The 25,047-nt window shown below is 43.8% G+C and overlaps 1 protein-coding gene across 8 annotated transcripts; it reads right to left on the minus strand.

Annotated features, from left to right (window-relative positions):
* Positions 1 to 96: 96 nt before the first annotated feature.
* BEND3 (BEN domain containing 3) lies at positions 97 to 24,651 on the minus strand. Of its 8 annotated transcripts, none has more exons than XM_090037453.1 (5): positions 23,598 to 24,651; positions 19,051 to 19,142; positions 9,074 to 9,118; positions 8,430 to 8,653; positions 97 to 4,962 (listed from the first exon to the last, which is right to left on the minus strand). In XM_090037453.1, the coding sequence occupies exons 3-5, from the start codon at positions 9,105 to 9,107 to the stop codon at positions 2,716 to 2,718; spliced, it is 2,505 nt and encodes an 834-aa protein (XP_089893579.1). In that variant the 5' UTR covers positions 9,108 to 9,118; positions 19,051 to 19,142; positions 23,598 to 24,651; the 3' UTR covers positions 97 to 2,715. The 8 variants fall into 8 exon arrangements, with proteins under 8 accessions (XP_089893579.1, XP_089893603.1, XP_089893621.1 ...); XM_090037477.1 differs by having other exon boundaries at positions 8,430 to 8,620; positions 23,598 to 24,650; XM_090037495.1 differs by lacking the exon at positions 19,051 to 19,142 and adding an exon at positions 19,196 to 19,274 and having other exon boundaries at positions 8,430 to 8,620; positions 23,598 to 24,650.
* Positions 24,652 to 25,047: the final 396 nt, after the last annotated feature.

Here is a 25,047-nt window from a genome sequence, read left to right on the forward strand (position 1 = left end):
GCTGTCCCTGCTTATTTATTCAACAGGTAAATGACAATCCAGAACTTAGTAACAAATCTTAGACAAACTAAACAAAAAAAGAAGTTACTATTCATGTAATTGTTCATAGCTAACTTTACTCTCTCATAACAGTAATCCATACATATAATTACTCCATTTTTAAAACCGACCAATTGGATGAATTTGCACCTCAAAAAAGTTTCCTTTGGCAATCTCACAGTTGTTTTAAATGTGCTTGTGTTGACTTAATATCATTTATAAAAAACAGCTATTTGAAAGCAAGTTGGATCATAAAAGGATTTTGGACAATCAGATTAGAGGAGTGTATAAAGTGTATGTAATATAAAAGGAAATGCAACCAGGTTCTTGCTGCATGCTCACTTTTGGTGATAATTTTTTAAGGACAAAATCCATTCCTAAACTATTAGTGTATCATATGAATAGCTTCATCTGACTGATTTAACAAGAAAATGACTTAGTAACGTATAATGAATATCAAAACATTTTCAATTTTCATACTGGATAGAAACATCTGTCAGTTCTCATCATCTCTTTCCTAACTGTGTGATATGCTGAATCCTTATGTGGGGTTTGCTATTACATATCAGTGAAACAAATGTGACATTAAAATAAGTACAAATAAATTATAAAGAGAATCTGCATATTACAACCCTTACCTTTTGGGCTGCAGGATAAATGCAAGCCGTTTTCAACAGTAAATTAAAAAAGACCTTCATTCTTTTCATGACATTTTATGTAGCCCATAAAAGTGCATGTAGAAAAGTTCACATAGAGGTGCTAGTTAACACACAATTGTAAAAAAAACCCAAAACCTTGAGGTTCCACTACATTCAGTTGCTAAAAATATGCACTAATCTGAAAGGTAAGATGCAGACATCATGGTATCAGTTCATAATCTTTGGTAAAATGTTTTCATTTTATTTATAGCCACATTTGCTCTGATATCCATTTTGTGCATGGTCTGCTATTATTTATGCCAAGAGGAAGAAACAAGTGAATTTTAACAGTATTAGGGTATTACTTAGTACATTCAAGACTCTCTTCATACATTCTTTGAGGATTCTGCTATCACAATGGGAAAAATGAGTGACCACTACTAGCTCGTGTGACTTACATAACATAACTTTAACATAATGTAACTTTGCTATCTTTTGCCTTTAGGGGAAAAATTAAAGAAAGGTGTCAACATGATTCTAAGAACAATAAATTCTAAAAATCTGAAGTAAAAATATCAAGTATTTTGTACAAAGTCTAAAATATAAATTTACAGTGGGGCTTACTTCTAATTTGATACTATAACCCATCTTGATAAATGCCAAAGGAAGAACACAAAGAACATTAACTAATAACTCAAAGTGTTCTAGGGATGGTCAGGCTTAAGTGATCACTGTCCTTACTAACACCCACCTGGAGGCTTGATTCTCTTCATTTCAGCAGTGGAATTCCTTCTGCTTTTCATCAGTATAAATAACAGAAAAACTAGGCTCTGTTTTTAATGCAATCTCAGTCCTCTGAACCTGTTATACATACAAGATTACCTCTCCAAACAGCTACTTATCACACTAAATAAGCTTGGATAATTGAAGGAATTTCAATACTCCTATGACCTTTGGAGTATTCAGGCTGTGCTGCATTTACAAACAATGGGTTAAATCGACACACCTCACAGGTGAGGACCTTGCAGCATTTAATTGCATTACAGAATCAAATCTTTCTTTGTGTAGTATTCAGTGCTGGAAACCTTTGGAATTATGATTCTGATGAAGAATAAGGACTAAGATGTCTCCCTTCATTCCTTGTTTCAAGTATTTTTCTAACAGACTAACAAGCAATGATAACACATTCTACTGGTGAAGATTTGGATTCTATTCTGCACCCTTTACTTGGACAAGCAGAACTTATTCAGACCTGCAGTCACCTTGAAGGCAATGCAATAAATCATGTAAGTAAGGGTACAAATTCAGGCATAGGGTCAAAATGTAAATGTACATTTGTGCTGAGTGCCTGGGATTAAGTCTCAGTTCCTATAACAAATAGAAATAAAATGTGGGTAACAGTAAAAAAGGACATTAAACCATTTTGACCCATTCTTTGATGCTGTGGTATTACTTTCAGTATCCTAATATCAGCAAGGACAAAACAAAGGCATAGCCGTAATTACTGTAGAAACAGTTTGATGTTCCAATAATTTTCAGTGAACATGGCACTTTCAAAAACTATAAAGTTTGCAGGTTTAAATAAAATTCAGATTCCAAATGCCAAATTATTTAACTTTGACTGCGTACAAGTGTTTAATGAAAAACTGCCCCTGAAGAGCACAATGATTAAAAAAAAAAAAAAGATTTATTATTAAAAAGCGATAAAAAGGAAGGTGCAAAAGTGGGGAGTGGAATAACACAATTTCAATACATGTTTTGTACCAGCCAAAATGCTATGCTCTTAATGAGTCATTAATGGCTTTATTACTGGTGATTCATGGTCTTCACCATGTACAAATGTAGTTAGCCACTTCCCACTGCTGCAGTGCCCTTGTATATGCAGCACACAAGTTAAAAAGCAACAATCTTAGTGCCTAGTCTTTCAGGTGCTGAGTGCCCTCAGCTCCCATTGTGAGAACAGTTGCCCAGTCTAAAGCAAAGCATGCTCCTCACAAATAATTTAGTGGTCAAAGTCTTGGGAATTTAAAAGGGCTTGTCACTTTTTTGCTTTCTTGGCTTTTTTCAGTATATCACACTTTTTCCTGTTGGGACGTCGGCATCTTTCATCAATGCTTGGTATACATTCATAATGCCATACTTCTTCCATTTTCTCCACGGGGTAAACAGCTTCAACATAATGGCGGATCAGTCTCAGTCTAATGGGATCAAGCTGTTTTTTGTTACAAGCACCTGAATGGTTATATTGCAGTCTGAGATTCTCTGGAGTAAACAGCTCTGGAAAAAGTCTTACTAGAAGCCTGGCAGCAAAGTTGCCGACTGAAAGGCTCTGCTGTACGATCTCTCTTACCTCTTTATCAGACAGCAGATACAGAGAAGGCACGGGGAAGTCTGGAGTTGGAACAACAAGTTCATCCAGCGGTATCTTGCAAAAATCCTTGCTGCTTCTTTCTGGAGGCAGTGGTGGTCCTTCAAACTCTTCTCTGAATCTTTCTGGGTTTATTGCATAGCTAAGAAATTCTCTTCTCTCTGGCCCTGGCACATGGACTTTCCGCTGCTGCTGGTATGTACGTCTCTGTTCAGTATCTCTGCGTCGACATCTCTCATCAAGCTTCCCAACAAATTCCAACGTCCACACTCTATCATTCTTTGCTCTTGGGTACAGTATTTGCACATAGTGTCGAATTAACTTAATCCTAGCAGGATCAAGTTGTTTCTTGCCTAGAGAGCCACTACAGTTGTATTGCTTCCTTAAGTTTTCATGAGTAAACAGTTCAGGAAATAAATGTACAAGCAGTCGAGAGGCAAAGTTGCCTATGGAGAGACTGCTTTCATATATATTTTTAATCTGTTCCTTGTTCAACAAATAATCTGGAACAGGAACATCAAAATCAGGAGGGGGGAAGTCAAGTTTATCAAAATCTATTGGCACAAGCCAAATTTTTTTTGATCTTCTTCCTGGCCTTTCATAGTCAAAACTGTCCTCCACTTTTATGATAGATACATCATCTGGCAAACTAGAAGAATCGTAGCAATCTTCTCTCATCTGTTCACACTCACTCCCATCCATGTACATGCTTTCGAGTTCTTCATTTATTCGTTGGACACACTGTTGCAACCAGGCTTCCTCCTCTTGCACATCAGGAAAGTATATTTCTGTGTACCTGCGGATTATCTGAAGCCGAGAAGGATCCAGCTGTTCCTTTCCTGAATCTCCATAGCAGCTATACCTTTCACCAAGCTTCCTGTGGTCAAAGAGCTCAGGAAACAATCGGTGCAACAAAAACACAGAAAATTCCCCTGGCGTGGAAGCTTCATCTAAAAACTCATTGAGATCTTGAGCATCCAGAATATAATCTGAGCCAATTACACTACTCCTGTCCAGTGACAAAGCTTCCTCCTGCTCTTTATCCTCAATGAAATGAGAGGAATCCACCTGGTCAGCCTCATAAAAACTGGAGGACTGCACACTTTGCTGATTATTTTCCATCTCCCTTTGAGCCCAAAACCTACTGAAAAAATCATTGAGTTGTGGCAAACACTCCAGTTGCCAGACAGCAGTATTCTTTACAGAAGGGTAACAAACTTCCACATAGTTCCGGATAAGCTGCAGATGAAGTGATTCAAGTTTCTTTTTGTTAAGGAAGCCGCATGCACTGCAACTCCTGTTGAACTCATCATCGCTGAAGAGCTCTGGGAAAAGCTGCACAAGTAAGCGACAAGCCAAGTCTCCACCTGATGTGCTTTGATCCATGATTTGTTTCAGCTCCGTGGCGGTCAATTGGTACTCAGGGGGAGGCTTGAACTCTGCTACAGACTCTGTTGGGCTGACTTGTTTTTTAATTCTGTTGACCTCAAGAGATAAGAGGTCAACTTTACTGTGAAGCTGAGTCATATTGGAATTCAGGGTGTTGAGCGTGTAAAACATTTTTTGTATCAAGGAATATACATTTGGATCAGAATCTGTGCTGGCAGGTGACACAACCATGGGATTTCCAGAGTCCCTTTTGCGATGATCATTACGAAGATGTGATGGGCTGCTAGGACTAATCTTTTCATACAGTTCATAGGAAGCAAACTGCTCTCCCCCTGGTGGGTTCTTTTTTTCTGTAATTTTGTGAGAGATGCCATACAGAGGTTTCTTGTAGGATGGAGTGGTGATGTCACTGAAAGTGTCCTCTTCACAAAGCCATGTTACACTGGGATTCTTGTTCTTGTTAGACTGTTCTACATTTGCCTGAGTGGGTGACCCAGTATCTCTGTTTTTCACGTTTGACAGAAGGCCCTTTGAATAAACAAACACTACATTAGTAAGGTAACCTGCATTAAAAATAAACAGCCACAAATGTGTGTTCCACAGATATCATTTAATAAATATGCTCTACTTAACTTTCATCAGTGACCCTAATCATGCTATATAAGTGAAATTCACAAATGCATTAAGGATATCAGTTAATCATGTTTTACAAGTAAAATATTCTTTTGGTTTTTTGATTTTGTTTGAAATCACTGTATTGCTACTTCATAACTTAATACTTATAAGGTAATACTTAAGTTTTCACCTGAGGTGTTTTAAACACTTTCTTAAATTAAGTACTGTATTTACCTAAATATAAGACTACCCTGAATTTAAGACAACCCCCCAATAATTATACATGGGAAAATGTGTACATTTGTTGGAATTTTCCAGGTGTAGAATCTAATTATTGGAGGGCTGTCTCAAATTCTCCTCCCTCCCTCTCTCCACTGCTATAGCAGGGAAAGCAGTGACTGGGAAAGTCAGGTGGCCTCTTGTCCTCTACTCCCCACTTCTGCTTGCAACCATCCTGCCTCCCCGGTCTCTGCCATCCTTCCCACAACTATTTCTGCTCCTTCCCCTACCCACTCTCCACAAATCTCTGCCTCTCTGTCCCTCTCCCCCAGTATCACCTCTTCCTCCCCCTTTACTGTCTGCTGGGGCACAGAGCACAGCACCTGGAAGCTCAGCCTCTGCTGGGCCAGGCAGCAGTGGCAGTGCTGCTGATTGGCTGGGCAGGGGACAGAGTTTCTTTGTATACCATGCCTGGGAAGGAATCCAGTCTGAGCTGGAGCTGAGCTGTGCTGACAAGTAAGGAGGAGGAAGGATACACAGGTGGGAGCAGAAGCTGCAGAGAGCAAGTGGAGGAGGAGAGGAGGCTGCTGTGGATCTGACTCTGGCCCCAATCCAGGTTCATTGCCAGAGTCAGGCCCGCAGCAGCCACCTGCCCTCCAATTTCACTTTGTAGAAAAATCTAAGACAAGGGGCTGACGGGGGGTGGGGGGAGCCCTAGTCATGGACCTTAATAAATACCATACCATTATATATCACTTTGTATATGACGAACTTGGAAGGCAGAGAGATTGAGTGGTAGCAAGTCAGTAACAGAGCCAAGAATAGGAGTCAGATTTTCTGATTCACACTCCTGTGACCTGGCTACTGAATCTCACCAGCTCATCCAACTGTATTTAGTGTTTCATTATTCTCTTTATTAACAGGTTATGGGAACATCAGCAAGATTGTTTGGCCCCAAAGTTGTGCTAATTTTCTCCTTCCGCTACAAAAGAACATGGAAATGCTAACCTACCCTAGTTATGCAACTCTTAAACAACTTTGTGACGATAAACCAAATTTGAGGGGAAGGAAATCAATATAGTGAACACAGGCTATAAATCAACAATGCCTTGATAGTATCTTTTAAAAAAATGAAATTAGGAGCTCTTGATTTCTGAAAGCCGGGCAGATTTAGGTTTGCTGAATTTCTCCTGGTTCTACACTATTTGCATAAGAAGTGCAAGCAGTAAGACCTTCAGAGTTCAGGCCAGAAATCATGCAAGTACTTTATTTCTGAACTGTTTCTCTTTGTTTGAGTTCTGAAGCAAATATTTTAATTAATTCACAGTAAATAGTATATCATTTATTTTTGCACACATGGATATTGAGAATCTCTCCTAGAAAATTAAATAGATGAACAACAACAAAACAATCAAATTACAATACACAGAACTCAAACATATGAGAAAACAAACATGCATTTTGCAGGCGACCATATTGAAAAATTGTTGCAGCTTGTTATACAGAATATTAATGAGATGAAAATATATTTTCCTTGCATTCAAGTACAAAAAAGCAACAAGATTCAGCCTTAGGTTTTAAGCTTTTAAGGTGATACACAATTGCTACCTACACTGAAGGCCCATCAAAGGGCCAGGCATTTTGTCTGAAGTTCTTCTCTGAAAAAAGAATTATCTGTACCCTTTTAACCAGTCTACCTACTCTCTATGTGGATTTATACTTATATTTGCTTACCCTAAAGACAAAAATAAGTTTACCCAACGTTTTACTCCTGTAAGTAGCATGGAGCCAAAAATACCTGTGCAGGCATCAAGTTGGGTTCTATTCTAGTTCTTGAGTCAACAACAGAATAAATTAAAATTGAACTATGGTGCCAGTTTCTTCTCTCATTGCGTTGATGCGCTTCCACAGACAAATTTATGAGCACACCAGAGGCTGTGAGGCTGCAGAGATTATGTCTGAAGACATAATATGAAGACAAAAAGATGAATTCGGTGATGGTGCATGAGAAGCCTGACTTCTAGATCCCAGTGAATTCTGCAGGGATAGAGATCAGAAACTTCTCTGCCCAGGCTTACTTCTAAAATGCTCATTTGATGCAAGTCAGTGACACAATATGAAATCACATAAAAACCTCTTTTTTTAGAATCATTGTTCAGAGAAGCACATGCTTTAAGTAGGAACTTAATTCCAACTTTAACATCCCTGTTTATAAGATTCAGTAATACCAGAGCAACTCAGATTAAGAACAAAGTAGCAGCCACAACTATAAATGTATTTGACTTCCCAGATAACACAAAACAAAAGCAGTGAAACCTGCATAGGAGGCTACCTTTATCTGGTGACCTCTTGTCTCCAGAGAATGCCCCAACTTATCCTCTCAAATTCAGAACACATTTCTGCTCCACCTCTGTTAGAAGGCATATTGTGATAAGCAATCAATTTGTTAGATTTTAGGTTTCACCAAGCTGGGTTTCATAGACATTATAGACATTAGGGCTGGAAGGGACAATTATTTAAATTGTTTTTAAATAAAGCAGTTAAATGTGACAATATGAAGATATGTATTATTAATACACAGCTTGAGAGCAAAGCAGGACTCAGATGTGTACTCAACTATGTGAACTCATTGTTTCAAGTACATTGTTCCACTTCAAAAATTAACCTTTTAAAGTTCATATTCCTAGGTTTGGCTGTGGCTTTTTGGAAGAAAAGAGGTGCTTACGCTGAGAATTATGGCAGAGTTCTGTATGGTGTAAGGGCAACAGATCTTCTGCCCTTTCACTAATGTAGCTCATCATGTTTGGATCTGGTTGTGGGAAGGATTTGCAGATCTGCATTTCAGAAACAGACTGTCAATGTTCAACTAACAATTGACAACAACTCTAATCCAAACCAGTTTGAGAATGCCATGGTTATATACAGTATAAAAAAAAACATTTAGCAATAGATAAAAAGGTGTAAATTTGTTGCGAAACAGGATACTACTTGCATTGTTTGAAATATCCAGACAAATGCATAAACCAAGCAAACATTAGGCTGTAATTGTAGATTCACTTGCTAGTAAGTCTATACAAACTGCATTGTCCTCATAGCAGCAACGAATTTGGTCTGTAAGATGTAAACAGATAATCATGCATAGCCATGAGAAGAGAAATCACCTCTTGGGTAAAGCGTCTTTTCTTCACACTGGGTAAAGCGTCTTGCTGATTCCCGGAACCATCACTGCCAAGAGAGGTCTGTTTCCTTTTGCTGGAGTCCTGTAGGCATGTAACCGAGCCATCCAGGGGCTGTTTCTCAAAAGGTCTGGATGCCACGGAGCAGTCTAGTGCTTCATCTTCATTTTCCGTTTCTACTTTGACAATATTTTTTTTAATATTTTTTACTGGGGAAAAAAAGTTTTACAACAATAATGAGCTTTCTCCAGAAACTTGTATTATAATTCTGAAGCTGCCTTGTGAACAGTGGGTGATTAGTATGTCTTGTTTTTCTAGTGGTGTTAACTAAAGCCTCACCCAAGCCAGGGCTCCACTGTGCTAGGAACAGTGCAAAACTACTGGGTATAACAGTCCCTTCCCCAAAGAGCTCACAGTCTAAAAATACACAAGTGGTGAATAGAAGATGCAGCAGGCAGAAGTCTGGAGCCAGGGAAAAGAAGATGGATAACAAAAATAACGGAAGTTTTTTTTTAGTTTGCACTTTTAGTCATTTAGAATTTTTGTTTCACCTCAATCAAGAGGTATAAAGTCTTTCTGCTATAAGTAGTTATGTCCAACTAAAATATATACAGAAGACAGCATTTTACCTTCATCATCCTCAGTGAATTCAGCTGAGTTCATCTTCTATCCCACTAAATTTAAAAAAAGACATTATCAGCACTTTCCTGAATACAGTGCAAAAGGTGTGTTTTCAGCCTTATGCTAACAGGTTTTGCATCATTTTATTGAGCTATTATCACTTGCTGTTCATGGACAACATTAAATATCCTTGAGTCATCTCCTATCTGCCCTAGGAAGCTGCTAGTTTTCTGATGGAGTTTCTGGCTACCTGCAACCTGCACAGCACTGTAAAGCAAGCTAATGAAATCTAAAATACGCCTAATGGTTTATAACTGGACATTTTAATTTTCTAATATAAAGAACACCAATGCAGTCATTTTAACTTTTTTGTGATAAAAGTGATCCTGGCAGTGCATAAGTGAAAGTACTCTAAATAATTTTTTGACTACCTTTAAAGACAGCCAAAAAAAGTTAGAGTCTATCGAGTGACCATTACAAACACGTTTCATCGTGGGGTAATTCTCACTGGTTAACACAGTGAAAAAACGCATTCTGAGCCTTTTTATATGTAAGAATAAATCTTCATTACGACCACCCCCTCAAATGCTATTGTGATCCGAACCATGTTATTTTAAGTGCAACAATCCACAGCTTTACACTAATCTTTTTTTCCCCTTATTATCAATTGGTGACTTTCAAATAACATCAAATGCTTTTATTATGGAAAAATAAATGTAATTATTTAAGGCATTTTTAACATCATTATTTCCAAACAGTCTTCTGTTGCTAAAGCCTGAATGGTTCAGTATTACCAAAGAAAAAAATCTGGTTAAAAAATAAGGGGGAAAAAAATCCATCTTTTACTAAAAGTGAAATCTTTTACTGTGCTGCTAAAAGAGGTGTGTGTGCAAGTCATGGGCTAGATGGGAGGATTGGGGGAAGGTGGCCATAAGCCACTTTTGTGCACTCCTGATTCTAGGCTATTCCACAGGCCAGGCTGTCTGCTGAAGACACCCTCCTCCATTCAACATGCCTCCTCCTAAACCATGGTTTGCAAATAATGTCCTCAAAAGAACTGAGAGAGATTGCATTGATGCTGGAACTGGGGAAGGCAATTTTTCTGTAGGCAGCCAAAAAGCTTCTAGAGACCCCTTATGCTGCAGTGCCCCTTTTACTTAGCAGAGGGCTCAGATGCAGCCTACCAGGGTAAAGTGCAGGCAGTAAGCTCCTGCTGGGCTGCCACTGCCCTGTTACTGTGGCAGATGTGGCGGTGGTGGCCTGCGTCCCGCGTCCCTGGCACAAGGCAGCATGGCCAGAGGCCTGGTGAGTTTGGTGATGCATAACAATGCCAGCAGAGGGACTCGAGTGGGGGGAGCTTGTGCTACTTGCATGGCACTGGTGGAGTATCACCTGTGCAGTGCTAACAGCTGGGGTGTGGGGGCTCACCTATGTGGTGGCGGCAGTGAGGAGGCTCACAGCAGCAGTGGTAAGGAGTTCACGTGGCAGTGCTGCAAGGGAGTCCGCGCAGCCCCCACAGCATGCAGCTTGCCCAGTAAGCAGCCCCAGGCCTGCGATCTGTATAGCATGCAGCCCCCAGCCACTGAAGTCAGACAGTCCTAACCTAGCATATGGCTTATCCCCAGTGTTAATCACACTTGGGTTCAAGCCTGCAGACTTGTTTACACAAGTGCTGTGTCAATTAAACTAAAATTTCTTTAGTTAAACTGTTACATTGTAGGGAAACACTGAATTTAGTTTATTAATGGCTTATGAACCAAATAGAAAGCCCACTTCCACAAGGGGTGGTGCAATATGAATTAAACACATTTTTAAAAATGTTTTAGAAAACTGGTACCATGTATGTGTTTAAAAATAGGCCCATATAAGCCTTAATGAAAAAATCTCAAGATCACAGCACTCTGACGAGCGTGCTATAAAAAAGTTAAGCTGAACTGCAAGAAGAGGAGTGTAATTCTGTTTGTGCATAATTTGCCCAAATAGCCCATACACCAAAATATTTAGTTCTGAGGCTATAACTCTTACTTACACTTTAATGTTTTATGGTAGGCATGGCTCTGGAACACAAGGCACAGTGCCAAAATGTGGATGTGACAAAGATAACTATGACAGGAGAATCTTGTTGCTGGAGGTTTTGTATTTTAAGAGGGGCTGAGGCCCAAACAGGCCTTGGAGCAGAGATGCTTAGAAGAATCACATGCCAGGAAAGAAGGCAGTTGCAGATTTTAGAAGTTTTCCAGGCAGCTCTCTATTTCTGCATTAGAGCCACCAGTTGTGGAGAGAGAGCACAAACATTGAATGAGAGTGAAAGAAAACACACTTATGCAAAGAAAAAGTATGGGAGAAAAACACCAGGCATGACACTTCAGAAAAAGGTGCTCTAAAAGGAGGTTGCTGATCTCAAAGGTGGAGTTATGTGAGAGCTAGAGAAACAGCTGGAGAAGAGGGTATGGAAAGGAAAGTACAGCTGACAATTTTTTGGTGCACAGTTGGCTGGAAAACTAGTTTCATAGGGTGACTGAAAAATTTGCAAAAAGAAAAATTAGGCAAAAAAAAGAAAAAACCTTCAGAGAAGTCCATTTTGTTTTTGAATTTCTAAAACAAGACATTTTGCTTTCTCATTTCAAAGCGTGTTTTCTTTGGGAACATTTTCAAACATTTAATTTAAGAACGTTAAAAACCTCAAATTAAATTTAACCCTCTCTCAAAATCATAAAGATTCCCCACCCATTATGTTAACCCCCCCCCCCAAATTACTAATTACTGCTTTAATTCCAAGCAATTTTTTTCTTGATTTTTTTTTTTTTTTTTAGTGGGGGGTGGGATGGGGGAATCACCACTTTGAAAAAAAATATTTACACACCTCCATTGGCAGAACTGGGGCCTTTTTTTGGAACAGTGTTCAAGTTCAGCTGATAAGATTTGGGCTGGGGGGGGGGGAGGAAACCAAAAAAACATGGTAAGAAATGGTGAAAAATAGCCAAAATAAGAAAACCATACAAGAAGGTCACTGACTCTGGTTGATAATTTTCACCTCCCAAAGTGTTTGAAGATTTTTAATTATTTCCTGCCCTGTTGATATACAGGTGAAAAATTCTGTATTTCTTCTTCGTCCTGTTGTTGATTAAATGGTTCTCCCTCAGATAGTAACTAATTCTAGAGGAGAGTAAACAGGTGCAGGGCAGATAACATTAGTCCTGAAGTGCTTGCATAATGTGGCCTGGGAATTTGGGTTTGTAGCCATGACTACTAGAATGGGGAACTCAGGGACATTCACCCTCAGCTGCAGTCTGTTGCTGGGAAAAAGGATCAGAGCCGCAGCTTGTGACCTTGTTTCCCAGGAAACAGCATTTGGGAGCATCTCAGGCCTTTGGCATTTTACATACCAAATACCCACAATGAGAAAACCATAGGCTACACTAATTTGATCTTGTTGAAGTGTACAGGAGATTTGCTGTAGTCTCCATCAGGACCAGAGTTTAACCAATATTACTTGTTAAAATTTAATTTGTAATTTTGTGAGCCATCTCTGAACCAACTTAACCCCCCCCCCACCAAAAAAAGGTTGGTATACCTCAGTGTTTAGTTTCTATACATTTTAAATGCCTGACTGAATTTTTGTTTTAAACACTTCCTGCGGGATAAACCATTTAATTCCTGGGTTTATATATTGTTGGCCAAGTTTTAATAGGAAGAATTTGTGTGAATTATTTAAAAATGTCTAAAAAATAAATCCATAATAGATGCACATATAAGCATAGAAAAAAGTATTTAGAAAGACAATCCACAGGTCCTGAAGCTTTGCATGCTGACATTAAAACAAGTACGTTCTACTCCTTGCTCTTTCCTCAAACTTGCACCCAAAAGGCATCCTGACTAAGGGCATCTACAGGTCTGTTTGTATTGGAGTCATTAGATATCTATCACAGGAAAAATGCAAAGATGTGCATTACTCAAGTAGACTCAGTATTCAAGAAAGAAAAAGCAGACCAGTTTTCCTATGCGACAGGAGACTCCACCCCTAGAATGGAAGCAGTAAATCATTGAAAATAAATTCCTAATGTCACTGCCTGAGTGCATACTGTATAGCATAGCAAGGTTCTTTGGGTAGATGCAATATCTTTTATTAGACCAACTGCATAGTTGGAAAAAAGATTTTAGCACGTTTTTGGGGGTGATCACCCTTCTTCAGACATAAGAAGTCTCTGCTGTTCTGAGACTCCAAAGAATAAGAGAAGCCAAAAGTGTGGCAGGGTGTCAGTTAGAATGTAAATAGGTAGAAATTAGGGAAACAAAAGGTAGAGCAGGGAAAGGCCAACGTTGAGTAAGGGAGACTCTAGAGTAGTAGTAATTCAAGGTGGAAAAGAGGCTATAAAAAGGAAATAGCTGGAAATTAGAAGACAAAGGGCAGAAAAGTAAGGAAGGTGAGGGGAGAAAGAGGAGGGAAAAAAGAAAAGTATGAGGTCAGGTCAGGCAGGTACCTGGTGAATCAGATGTTAGGCAGGTTGTAATGTGTCATAAATCCAATGTCTATATTGAGTCCATGATTTTTTGTATCCAGTAGATTTATAAAATGAAGTTCGTAGGCTTGTCTACAAAAGGTGTTTTGTACATTTCCGTAGCATAGCATATGATTTTTATGGAAACAATGTTTGACTCCTAAAACAAATAAAAATGTTTGCTGAAATTGTAGCACATGCTCGTGTACTGAACACTAGACTACTGCCTGTGCTTTCAAAATATGAATGGTGGGGAAGCATCATTTGAGCAATTTCTATGGGTTGTCATGTTTGTGCAGGCTTTCCTACAAAGGCACAAATATTCCCTCTTATTTAGCCTGTTATCACTGCCTTCTAGATACAGTCATGTGTTATAATTTTGAGACTTCTGACAGATTAAGCCATGCTGGGTAAATAGAGTTGTTTGCAACTTTACAAGCTGGCAATTCTGATTGGGAGTCTGTAGTTATCCATTTGTCTCAGAAAACAACAAAACACTTTTTTTCTCATCTTAAAATACTGATATGGAATCAATGTTTTTTAAACCAGGCCCAGTCCATACAGAACTAGCTGGTATTGGTTCTATTTCCAGGCACCAATCTGTATTAAAATATGGTATTTTCTTGCATACAACATACCCCCAGACAAGACATACACCTTGTTTGTGAGAAGGCAGAACTGAGCAAAAAAGATTTTTCAAAAGTTATGGCTGCATAGAGGAGACAGAGCCTAATCTTTAGTTGATTTACCACCCCTTTTCTGCTTAGCCAGAAGGTGGAACCCTAGCTGATGGTAAAGACTGGTTTCCACGGGTGGATCCATTATTTTAAAAAGAGCTAAAAACAGTTTGCAAGGCTGTGAAATAAGAAAAGACAGGACAGGAATATCTAAGAGAGTAAAATTGCCAGAAGAAAGGTTAGCTTAATCAGTGGAACATCAAGACAGTTAAGAAGGAGAGATGATCTTAACACCTGTGGAATAAAGAACAATGAACCACTAAGTCAATTGATTCCCTCAATTGACTGAATAGAAATGCCACTAGTGCTGCAAGCAAGAATCAAAGCTAGAACAGCAATCAAAACAGAGCACTTTTAAGTTACTTTGTATTATCCAATGGACCAGAAGGAGATTAACTTTATAGCCCAATACTTAGAGATGCTCACCTGGGATGGGCCAGTAACAGATTCAAATCCCTGCCCTAAAACAAGTAAAGGAGGGATCTGAATGCAGGGACTCCCATCTTCCAGATTAAGAGCCTACTGGGTGTAATGTGGTCTCCCTCAGCCCTTTTTCTCAACTCCCCCTCCCCCCACAATAAAGGGGTGGCTTAATTTAGGGCCCTAACTCCAAGACAAACTACTTAACTCAGAATACCAACCAGAAACAGGCACTGCTGACCAAGAGTTAAGCACTTGACACCTTTGAGGGATGGGGCTTAGTTCTGAAACACTTCAGTATTTCATACAATTTAGTTTAAGCAGCTGCCCAATCAGCATGCCAGCTTCTATGAATCCCATTTTATATTCACCTAAACCTCTCTATGCATCATGTAGAAAGCTTGAGATGAGGACTTCAGTAGGTAACAGGATCTTAAACATTAAGTGTTCCTATGTCAGTCTGTGGATTTAGCTCTAAATACTCTCCTAATAATATTTTTTCATACAAAGAAACTTTTCAAGTTAATACAATATAAAGGAACTACGGAAAAAAGACCAGGAGCATTCAAGAGACCCTCTATTAAGATGGGGAAAAAATGAGAATTCCTGAAGTAAACACAGAAGTCACGAACACCTAAGAATTTGACATGGATTTTCATAAAACTGCAAACTGCAGAGGAGCAACCTGTAAAGTATATTCTGAATGTATTTTAGTTTAAGTGTTGAAGTATTGTAACCAAGCAGGCTTGGTGACTATTTGCAGATACTGTCTCCTTTATGAAAGAGCATCTTTTGGATGTGCTCTCTCAAAATTATGGTCTTTAAAGATGTTAGAAAGCTCATCTTGGTGGCCTTCTATGTGTTTTTCCAAGGAGTGTGTTTGCATTTTCTACCTGCTGCAACTGTAAGCCAAGCCATAACCTCAAAAACATACAACTCAGTTTCCCCACACCACCTTTAATGACTAAGACTACAACTTGATATGTTCACCTAATTCACCAGGATGCCCGAGCCTAACTTGAATAGTCGTGTAACTATTGCTTCCCCTAATCCTACTGATATCAAGTCATTGCTGTCTACTATCTATATCTGTAAGATCTACAGCAGTGGTTCTCAACTTTTTTGGACTTGAGGCACCCCTCCATACATTTTCAGAATTGAGTGGCACCAAATTTAAAAAATGAATGTATATATTACAATGCTTATCTCCTTACATAGGGACTGTGCAGTAGGGGTGGGGATCATCCAGGCAGGGACAAGCCTGAGCCTGACTTACCTGCTTAACTCCTCGCATCTCACGGTACCATTCAAAGGACCTGGCAGTAACATCTGGGTGCTGCACTTCAGGAGGGATGTGGACAACATGGAGAGGGTCCAGAGGAGGGCCACTCGCATGATCAGGAGGCAGCAGGGCAGGCCCTATGAGGAGAGGCTATGGGACCTGAACCTGTTCAGCCTCCACAAGAGAAGGCTGAGGGGGGATCTAGTGGTCTGTTACAAACTAGTCAGAGGGGACCAGCAGGCACTGGGGGGAGTCCCTGTCTCCCCGCACGCTACCAGGAGAACTAGAAGTAACAGTCACAAGCTGGCAGAGGGTAGATTCAGATTAGACATCAGGAGGTGCTACTTTACTGTCAGGGCGGCTAGGATCTGGAACCAACTTCCAAGCCAAGTGGTGCTGGCTCCTACCTTGGGCATCTTTAAGAGGAGGCTAGACGAACACCTTGCTGGGATCATTTGACCCCACCAGTACTCTTTCCTGCCATGGCAGGGGGTCGGACTTGATGATCTGCTCAGGTCCATTCCGACCCTACAAACTATGAAACTATGAAATGTGGGTAACCTGGCACCTTAGGACCCTGGCTGAGAATCACGGCTGTACACAGCAGTAAACGTATCTTTCCATGGGTACCATTAAAAGGGCCTCCCATACTTCTGGTTGTTGTAAAACCAGTTATCTCAACAATTATATAGTCATGTAAAACATCTTCCTGACATTACGGGATCAAGACTGTTCTCTTTCTTGGTTAATATTCTTTTAAAAAGTTTAGTAAAATTCTGGTTGATGATTTTGAAGTTATAAGTATGAAAAAGAAAATCACAACAAAAAAAGTTTCTAATGGGCCCAAAGTTAAGATAGCTCACTTTAAATTTCAAACTTCCCATGTTCTTCGGTAAGAAGTTCCTTTGAAATGTCTGAAGGAAATTTGCTGAGAAAGAATGAATACCTACGTTTAGAAAATGCATGCATGATCAACCTTTCAAGGACAATAACATACTGAACCACTTATTACACAATTAAAATTTTTTGAGCATCTGTATTCATAGATCCGAAATTCATATTTCTAGTCTTGTAGAACAGGATCCCTATTTAAGAAGCCCAAGTCTTGGAACCTGACTGAAGAGTCCCACTCACTTAACATGGTAACTGAAGATCTCTTTTTTTCAACTGCACAGCATTCCAAGTATTTTAATACCAATATCTGCAATCAGGTCAAAATGAATACCTCAGAATTCTACCGTTAAAACCCTGTGCTCAACTAAATCTGCTCTTCATAAATAGTTTGTTCCTCCAATATCCTCATGGTGGTACAAATGCTTCATATTTTTTACTGAAGGCAGCCAGCACTATGTCCCAGACTTCTGCTTCACTTGCATCTGAAAAGGCAGGCTCTTCTATACTGCCTGGTCAAAGACTGAAATGTGCTAGCATTTTCTAGAGATGAGAATTATTGAAAATTATTTGCAAACAAAGTATTCACTTTGTCTTAAGCATGCAGTGTCTGCAAAATATAATTTTAAAGAAACAGATTAATAAGTACATGGAATTTAAGCTACATGGAACTTAAGCTGTTGCTATATACTGCTATTTATTTTATTACTATCAATAAAAGAAAATAGATGCTTCCTCTTCTAACCCACACATTCCCATAGCACAGATCTATCGGAGCAGAATGTCCACGTTATTGTACTAGATAGGGTTGCACTGATAAAGATTTTTTGGGCCAGTACCGATGCCCAATTATTAACAAGCCATATCGGCCGATACCGATCTGATTGCTGATACACAGCCCAGCAGCTTGGAGAGCAGGGGCTGGCCGGTAAGTCTGCTGGGGAAGAAGGGGTGGGGGAGGAAAAAGGGCATGGGGAGGGAGGGAGTGGGGTTGGGGTTGGTGTTGCCCAGTCTGGGTGGGGCGTGGGACAGAGCCGTGAGCAGCTCATTGGGGTATTGCAGGGGGCAGTTCCCACTACTGCATGCGCCCCTAGGACAGGCATAGGGGCAGGTGCAGGTGTGTGCCTTCTGGATCTGCGTGTGGGGTGAGGGCAGGCTGCCCACTCTGGTGGGGCCGGGCTCTTCCTGGTAGGGGGTGCTGGACTGGAGCTGCGCTCAGAGTGGGGAGCAGCTGTGCTAGGAGGAGGGCCTACAGGGTGGGCTGCAGCCACACCAGAATTTGCCATCACCCCCCCATGACCTCTTCTCTCCAGTGCTCCTGCCTGCCCCTAGTGAAGTCCTGGCCTAGCCCCACCCCTGCTGGCAAGAGCCTGGCACCGCCCCTGCCCCAGTTTGCAGCGGCAGCCCACCCTCCACCCATGCACAGATCTGGGGGGGCACATTCCCCCTATGCCTGCCTCGGGGGGTGCATGCAATGGCAGGAGCTGCCCTCCTGGGGCGAGCCACTTGAAGCTCCATTCCCCACCCCATCTTGGCTGAGCAGCACCTGTCCCTGCCCCAGCTCTGCTCCCTCCCTTATCGCGGAGGCCTCGATCTGCCTTCCCTCCACCAGACTTACTAGCTGGATGCTGCTGTCCAAGCTGCTGGGCTGGCCACATGCATGCTGCGGCTGCACGTATGCACATGGCATTTATCAACAACATTATCAGCCAAAAAAAGCTGATTGCCAATAATGTCAATTTTCCTTTTATCAGTGCCGATACGATATAAACTGATGCATCAGTAAGCCTCTAATACCAGGCATTTATAGAGCTGACACCTGGTATGCCAGCAAAGCACAATCCTCAGGTAAATACTAATTCTCAATGATGGTCAATGCCTGCATTGCAGCTATATGATAAATTTTATTTATTGACAAAAAACCTGTATATTTAAATTCAAGATGGTCCTTTTTTTGCCAAACTGTATGAACCAAAACACAGACTTAGTATACAAGAATTGCCTTTACTAGACATCATTACCATAATGGATTTGCATGCAGTTATGTTTTATCTTTTCCTTTTGTTTAAAGAAACTGTTTACTTCCATAAAAAAAAAAAAACTTAAGCAGAAGTGCGGTGGCGAAGTCCAGAACTGATCCAAAAAACTTTCCTCACCTTTTTGAGTGCCTCAGAGTAGAAAACTCAGGTAACTCCCAGTTTCATACTGAAGTTCTCTAGATGTCTCTCAGCTCTTTAAAGTACAGCTCCTGCACAAACCCAGACCAGGGTGGTTCTGAACAGTTTGACACTCATCACGCACCTACACTTTATCAGAATTCAAAGACGAGGCAATCCAGGATTCAAAGACTAGGCAACCGACATTGCCCAAGATGTCCAATCTGTAGGTACATTCAGAGTAGACTGATAGGTATCAGATGGATTGGGTTTGCAAAAAAAATTGTTTTATGGTCACTTCAAATGGTGTTGGTATTGGTCCCTCCTAAAGGTTATGGCATTCAGCTAAAAAATGGAAGACATTCAGGTACTTCCAAAGTTTGAAGCGCCTCAATCCATGGCCCACCTCCTAGAAGAGTACCCTTATGACCACACTGTGCTAGGTTGAGACACTTTCTACCTGTTGAAGATTCTTGTAGACAGAACAAAGGTAGTGCAATTTTGTAGCCTGCTTGTTAGGATTCTCTCCTCCTGGGTTGGGGACTGGGTTCTAGTCCCTACTCCCTGGACCAGTTATATATTTTATAATACAGTCATTGTATGAAATATGTAAAAAGTTCTGTAAGCAGGGCCAGTAATGCAGGACCCTACTCCTACACCTCTGGGTAAGTGTCCTAACCACTAACTCTTGATTCACTGTGGCAAAGTATCGAAGTTTTCATAACCCAGCTGGGGAGTACCTCTAGCTAGATTAATGTCTCCCCCAGCTAGGTTAACAACAAACCTGTCTCTTCTCTCCTTGGGAAATGTTCTAACAGTTAGGCTAGGGACAGAAGTTACACATAAACCAGGTAAAATTGATTGGACACCAATTGAAACCTGTAACAAAACACAAGTTCAGTGTACATAAACTGCTTTCAAAATGACCAAACCTGGTTCAAGATAAACCTGGATGGATGAAATATCCAACTTAACTGATTTAGGTTAAAAGAGTTTATGAAATTTCTATTCCAGATCTCGTCCTGATTCAAGTTAACTCGCAGACCCCCAGTATCCCAGGATGCTTTGCAGCCCTGTGTTGTGTCTGCTTCAGAGAAGCAGGGCCAGCCCCACTCCCAGACGTCACAGAGCTGAGGCAGTAACACCTCTGCTCCCTAGCTTGTTTCCTGCCTGAGCCAGTCAGCCTGGTGAGATGGGGTGGGACAAGGGGAACAGACCTCCAGTGCCATAGCCTAGGTCTGCATAGTGTGAGGGGAGGGAAAGCCCCCACCATGGGGACTTTTTGTCCCTGTCACAGCCTCGTGAACTGGGCTGGGTTTACTTCAGCCCCACCCCTTCCCCAGCCACCTGCATCTGAGGAGCTGCAGTGTGTGTAGTCAGTCCTGCTGCCCAAGTATGCAGCAGGCTGAAGAAGAGTGGTTCAATGGCTGGCCTCCACTTCCCAGCAGCCCCAGCAGCAGGAGCTCCTTCAGACTGGTACCGCTAGTGTTGCTGCCACTGTCAGACCTGGCCCTGGCTTCACTGCCCCAGCATTCCAGCCTGTCCGCTCTGCAGCCACCACTGGGGGTGCCTGATGAGGTCTCCATGGGGGTGGAGCTGGGACCTGTGTGGACAGGGCCTGCTCAGCCAGGCAGATGGGATGGGGCCACAGGTAGGTGAGGAGTGGTATCCAGGAGTGGGACAGGCAGGCAGAGCTGGGATCTTGGGGCAGTGATAGTTTGGGGCTGCAGTCTGAGGCAAAGCCACAATCTGCTGTCCACAAATCCCTGCGACAAGTGCTGTTTCTGCAGGCAGGGATGTACTGGGAGTGGATCACAGCTCTGCTCTGGGCCCTGGCCATCACCATCCCAAGATCACGGCCCTGCCTACCTATCCTGCTCTCGAATGCCACTCCCTGCCAGGCTGCGGCCCCATCCCACACTGCCCAGCCAAGCGTGCCCTGTTAGAGCATGTTCTGGGCTGGTCTTGGGCCCCGGGGCAAAGCGACTTAGGGACTTTTGGTGAGCTGCTGCAGAAGGGGGGGGGGGTGGAGAAGGTTACTGACCCAGCCCGCAACACCTCCCCAATACTCGCTAAGTGGCCCTCCGGCCCAAATGCAGTCCACTCCTATGCAAAACCCTTTCAGGGGTACTGCTGCACAGGCACAGCCACCACAGCCAGGTACAAGTGCCCTATGTGCCTCATGCCCAGCCAGATGGGAAGGGCAGTGCTTGAGCAGGTACTCCTTCTACATTAGATTAGGGCTATCTGATAAACCTAAAGCAGGCAAGAGAGTCTGCTCTTGCTGTAACCCTCCCCGCCCACACTCCTCCCAGAAACAGAAGCAGGCAGGACAGCTCCACCTGCCCCACCACCTGCTTCCAGATGCTGTGAAGGGTCAGATATGAAGGGCTGAAGCACGAAGTGCCTTTTTCAAGTCACTGTTTGCCCAGACGTGCATCTAACATCTCTCCCAACTATACAGCTGGTTCAATAAAAGATACTGCTAAAAACATCCTTAACTGTCATAGTTTGGGTTATTAATAACCAGATCCTCAACTTGAGAAAACTATTGTAGCTCAGTGAAAGCCATTTTTTAATCAGCTGAACACTTGGTCTCTCTAGAGCCACTGAGTATTCAGTCATGTCTTAAGTGGTGACCTAGCCACTCATTCATTCAATTAACAGCACAATAAAATGAGGAATAAGCCACAAAGTTATCACATAAACTGTGTAATAACTGTAGCCAGTTCCTATAGTGCCTTTAATTGAATCCATGGCCAGTGCTCCCAGACTCAGACTCCTGCAGGCTCCAGCGGCTGGTAGCTGATCAGGGCACCCCTCCAGAGCTCCCCCAGTGCTGGTGATACGATGCAATGGGATCAATGCTGGATTCCACCATGACACCTCCTGTTGAGATTTTGCATCAGAGCCCTTCTCACCTTTAATTTAACATCTGTCAGAAGCCTATGTATCACCCATTAATAACAATAAGAGGTTTGAGAATAGTATTCTTCTCAGTGGCACTGGGGTCCAGTCCTGAATCTTTGTTACCTCCTGCAACACAAACCAAACACTAACAGATTTCTTCCAGATTTCCTGGAATTTTTCTGGAACTTCAATTACCAGTTTTTAATTAAAACACCCCTCCACTTGTGGAAACTAAAAGACACTAGGTCTGCTCGACATGCAGAATGAGCAACTGAGCGGAAAGGGCAATGTCAGGCTTGCACTTCTGCCTGCAATGTCTTCATCTGATAGTGTTACCAGTCACACCTAAAATTACTACAGCAGAAAGAAATTACAGAGCAAAGAAAATCTATTTTTTTCTCTGTATGTACCAACTGGCAGCATGTTGTGTACAGTCAGCCAGGCTCCCTGTCTGTAGCCTGTGCTGTTCCCCACCCCCGGAAAATAAGTATTAAAATGCAACGTGAAAGGGCTTAAAAAGACAACAAGACTCACTGGTGGATCTGGCACCTGAAACTAATCTGAAACTTTTCTTCAGAGAACTTATCCAAGTCACCTACACTTGAAGCAAGGGTGAATGAAGGGAGACCACGAAAGCAGCGGGAGGCCAGCGTGGCCTCGCCCTCAAAGTCAAAGCAGACCCGACGGCAAGAAAAGAGCAGGCAGGAGGGGCAGAAACAAACCCTCCCATTGAGGAGCCCCAAGGCGCCTGCGCCACTGCCCCGATTGGAGTAACGGGGTCCCCGCCCCCCACACCAGCCGCCCCGGCGGCTCCGAGCCCCGCAGCTTCGTGCGTTTGCAGCCAGGGGAGACGAACCCAAGCCGGCCCGCGAGGAAAGGGCGGCCCGGGCCGGCGGCCCCCGCGGGCAGGACTTATAGGGCGCGCGGCCGCTGCCTTTTATTTTTAGCGCGGGGGCGACTCCTCCCCGCCGCCAGGGGCCCGCCCGGTGCCCAGCACTACGCCGCCCCGCCGCCAGGGGGCGCCTCGGCCACGCGGAGGGGGGTGGGGCACAACGTCACCCCCAGGCACGGCTGGGGGGCTCGCGGGCGCCGCCGGCAGTTGAGACAGAGCAGCTTGCAGGTAGCCACGTGTCGGGGGGGAGGGGACGCTCCCACGCACTGCTTCTTGGGCTCGCCAGCTACCCCTGGTGTGTGCAAAAAGCTGGGGCGCGGGTGAGTTCCAAGCTTTCTCTCGTGCCACGTGGGAGCCGCGGGGCGGAAGCCCCGCCCCGGGGCGGAGGCAGCAGCGGCCCGGCCGGCCCGCGCGGGTTCCCGCGCTCAAACCCACGAGTGTGGCGGTGGCGGCTTCCGGCGCGCGGCCCGTTGGGGCGGGCGAGTCCATGTGGCGGGGGGAGGGGCGGCGGCGTGACCGTTCCACTCCTCCCCGCCAGCGCCGAGATGGAAGCGGCCGGACCGAGCGCGCCACGAGCCGCGGCGCCATAGCAACGTTCCGAGCGGCCCACAAAAGCCGGGGCCAGGCTGGGGTGCGGGGCGGTTGGGACGGGGCCCGCGGCCCACTTCCCCCGCGGCGTCCGGGACAGGCCCGCGGTTGCCCTTGCGCCGGGGCGGCCTCGCGGAGTGGGGGCGCGGGCGCTTACCTGCGGGGCTGGCGGCGGGACCGGGGCGGGGGCGGCTGCGAGCGGCCGCTGGTGCCCGCGTCTCCCCCCCGCTCTTTGTGTGCGAGGGTCCGCGCGCGGCGCTCTCGCGTGACGTGACGGGACCGTGTGTCATTTCCGCACAAGGACACTGAGCCCCAAGCCGCCGCGGCCAGCGCCACCCGCCGCCCCGGGGCACGGGGGAGGGGGGTAGGGCCGGCCGGGCCTTGCCTTGCCTCAGGGGGAGGGGAGGGCGGCCCGTGCACCACGGGGAAGCGGCTCCCACTGGAGACCCCCCGCCCCTCCCCCGCGCGCTGCTGCCCGGGGGGGCGGGGGCCGTGGGGACAACAGCCCCGCCCGGCCCGGCCCGAGGAGCCTGGGGCGGGGCCCACTCGCCGCGCGTGGCGGCTCGGGCTCGCGCTGCCGCAGGCCGCTGGCGCGTCCCTCGCTCCACCACCGCCTCGCAGCGCGTGGGCGCTGCTGCTCGGGCTCAAGACCGGACCCGCGGGCGCCGCGTACATCGAGGGCCCGGTTCCCCCGGGCTTCGCCTGGGCCTGAGGGGGTCTCCCGCCTGCTGGGCCGCAGGCTCACGCGGCTCAACCCCACCCCCAAGCCGGCGTTTGTCCGGCATTATAAGCCTGGCTGCAGCCTGGGTAGAGCAGGCACAGCACCCCACACAAGCACAGCTAAAAAAATTTTTTGACCAAAGCACAATTTTTCACCTCGCTGTCAAGGGACCAGCTGCCTGAGGGGCTGCAGGCCTGTGCCCAGAAGCAGGCCACTCTCAACCCCTGCCTGTGGAGGTGGCAGATAGTACCTGCTTCAAACCAAACTGGTGCAGAGCAAAGTTAAAACATTGTTTTTCTTTTAATATTAATTGCTCTTAATGAAGATTAAAAGCTGCCTCTTTTCAGGTTGAAGCACATCCTAAGCATTCATGGCTTATTTCAAGAAAAGGAATCTTTCCCCTTGTTTCAGGTTTGGTCAGAAGGGGGCTGCAAGGATTTGCAGTTATATAAAAAAAACTTAAAAAACCACAAAACACATGTCAGCTCTATGTAAGTGCTGTTGTAGATTTTAACTTTCCTGACTTTTAACTAAACCACACATTGGCAGAAAGCCTTTTAAAAGTGTTGACAAGAGACACCTGCAGCATAGAGTATCTCAAGATATTAAATTAGCCCAGCCATTTTCTTCTCCCTACTGTTTAATAGTGGCGGGAGGGGGGGAGAACTCATTTCCTCCAGTTAAACATATATATTATATATATTCTTTATTTATATGTGAAGCAAACAGCCTTGTATAAATTGTTCTAGTCAGGTCCAAGCTAATATTTATGCAAGTATATCTAGTGACCCATTGAAATTAGTCCTGCAAAGATACAAAGCCCAACATTTTGACACACAGGTTTTTATATAACAAACAGCTTAGGCTGCTTAAAGGTTAGGGTGGT

The sequence above is a fragment of the Crocodylus siamensis genome, chromosome 1 (assembly GCF_052110815.1).
Source record: "Crocodylus siamensis isolate JL-2025a chromosome 1, ASM5211081v1, whole genome shotgun sequence".
In the NCBI taxonomy this organism is placed as follows: domain Eukaryota; kingdom Metazoa; phylum Chordata; order Crocodylia; family Crocodylidae; genus Crocodylus; species Crocodylus siamensis.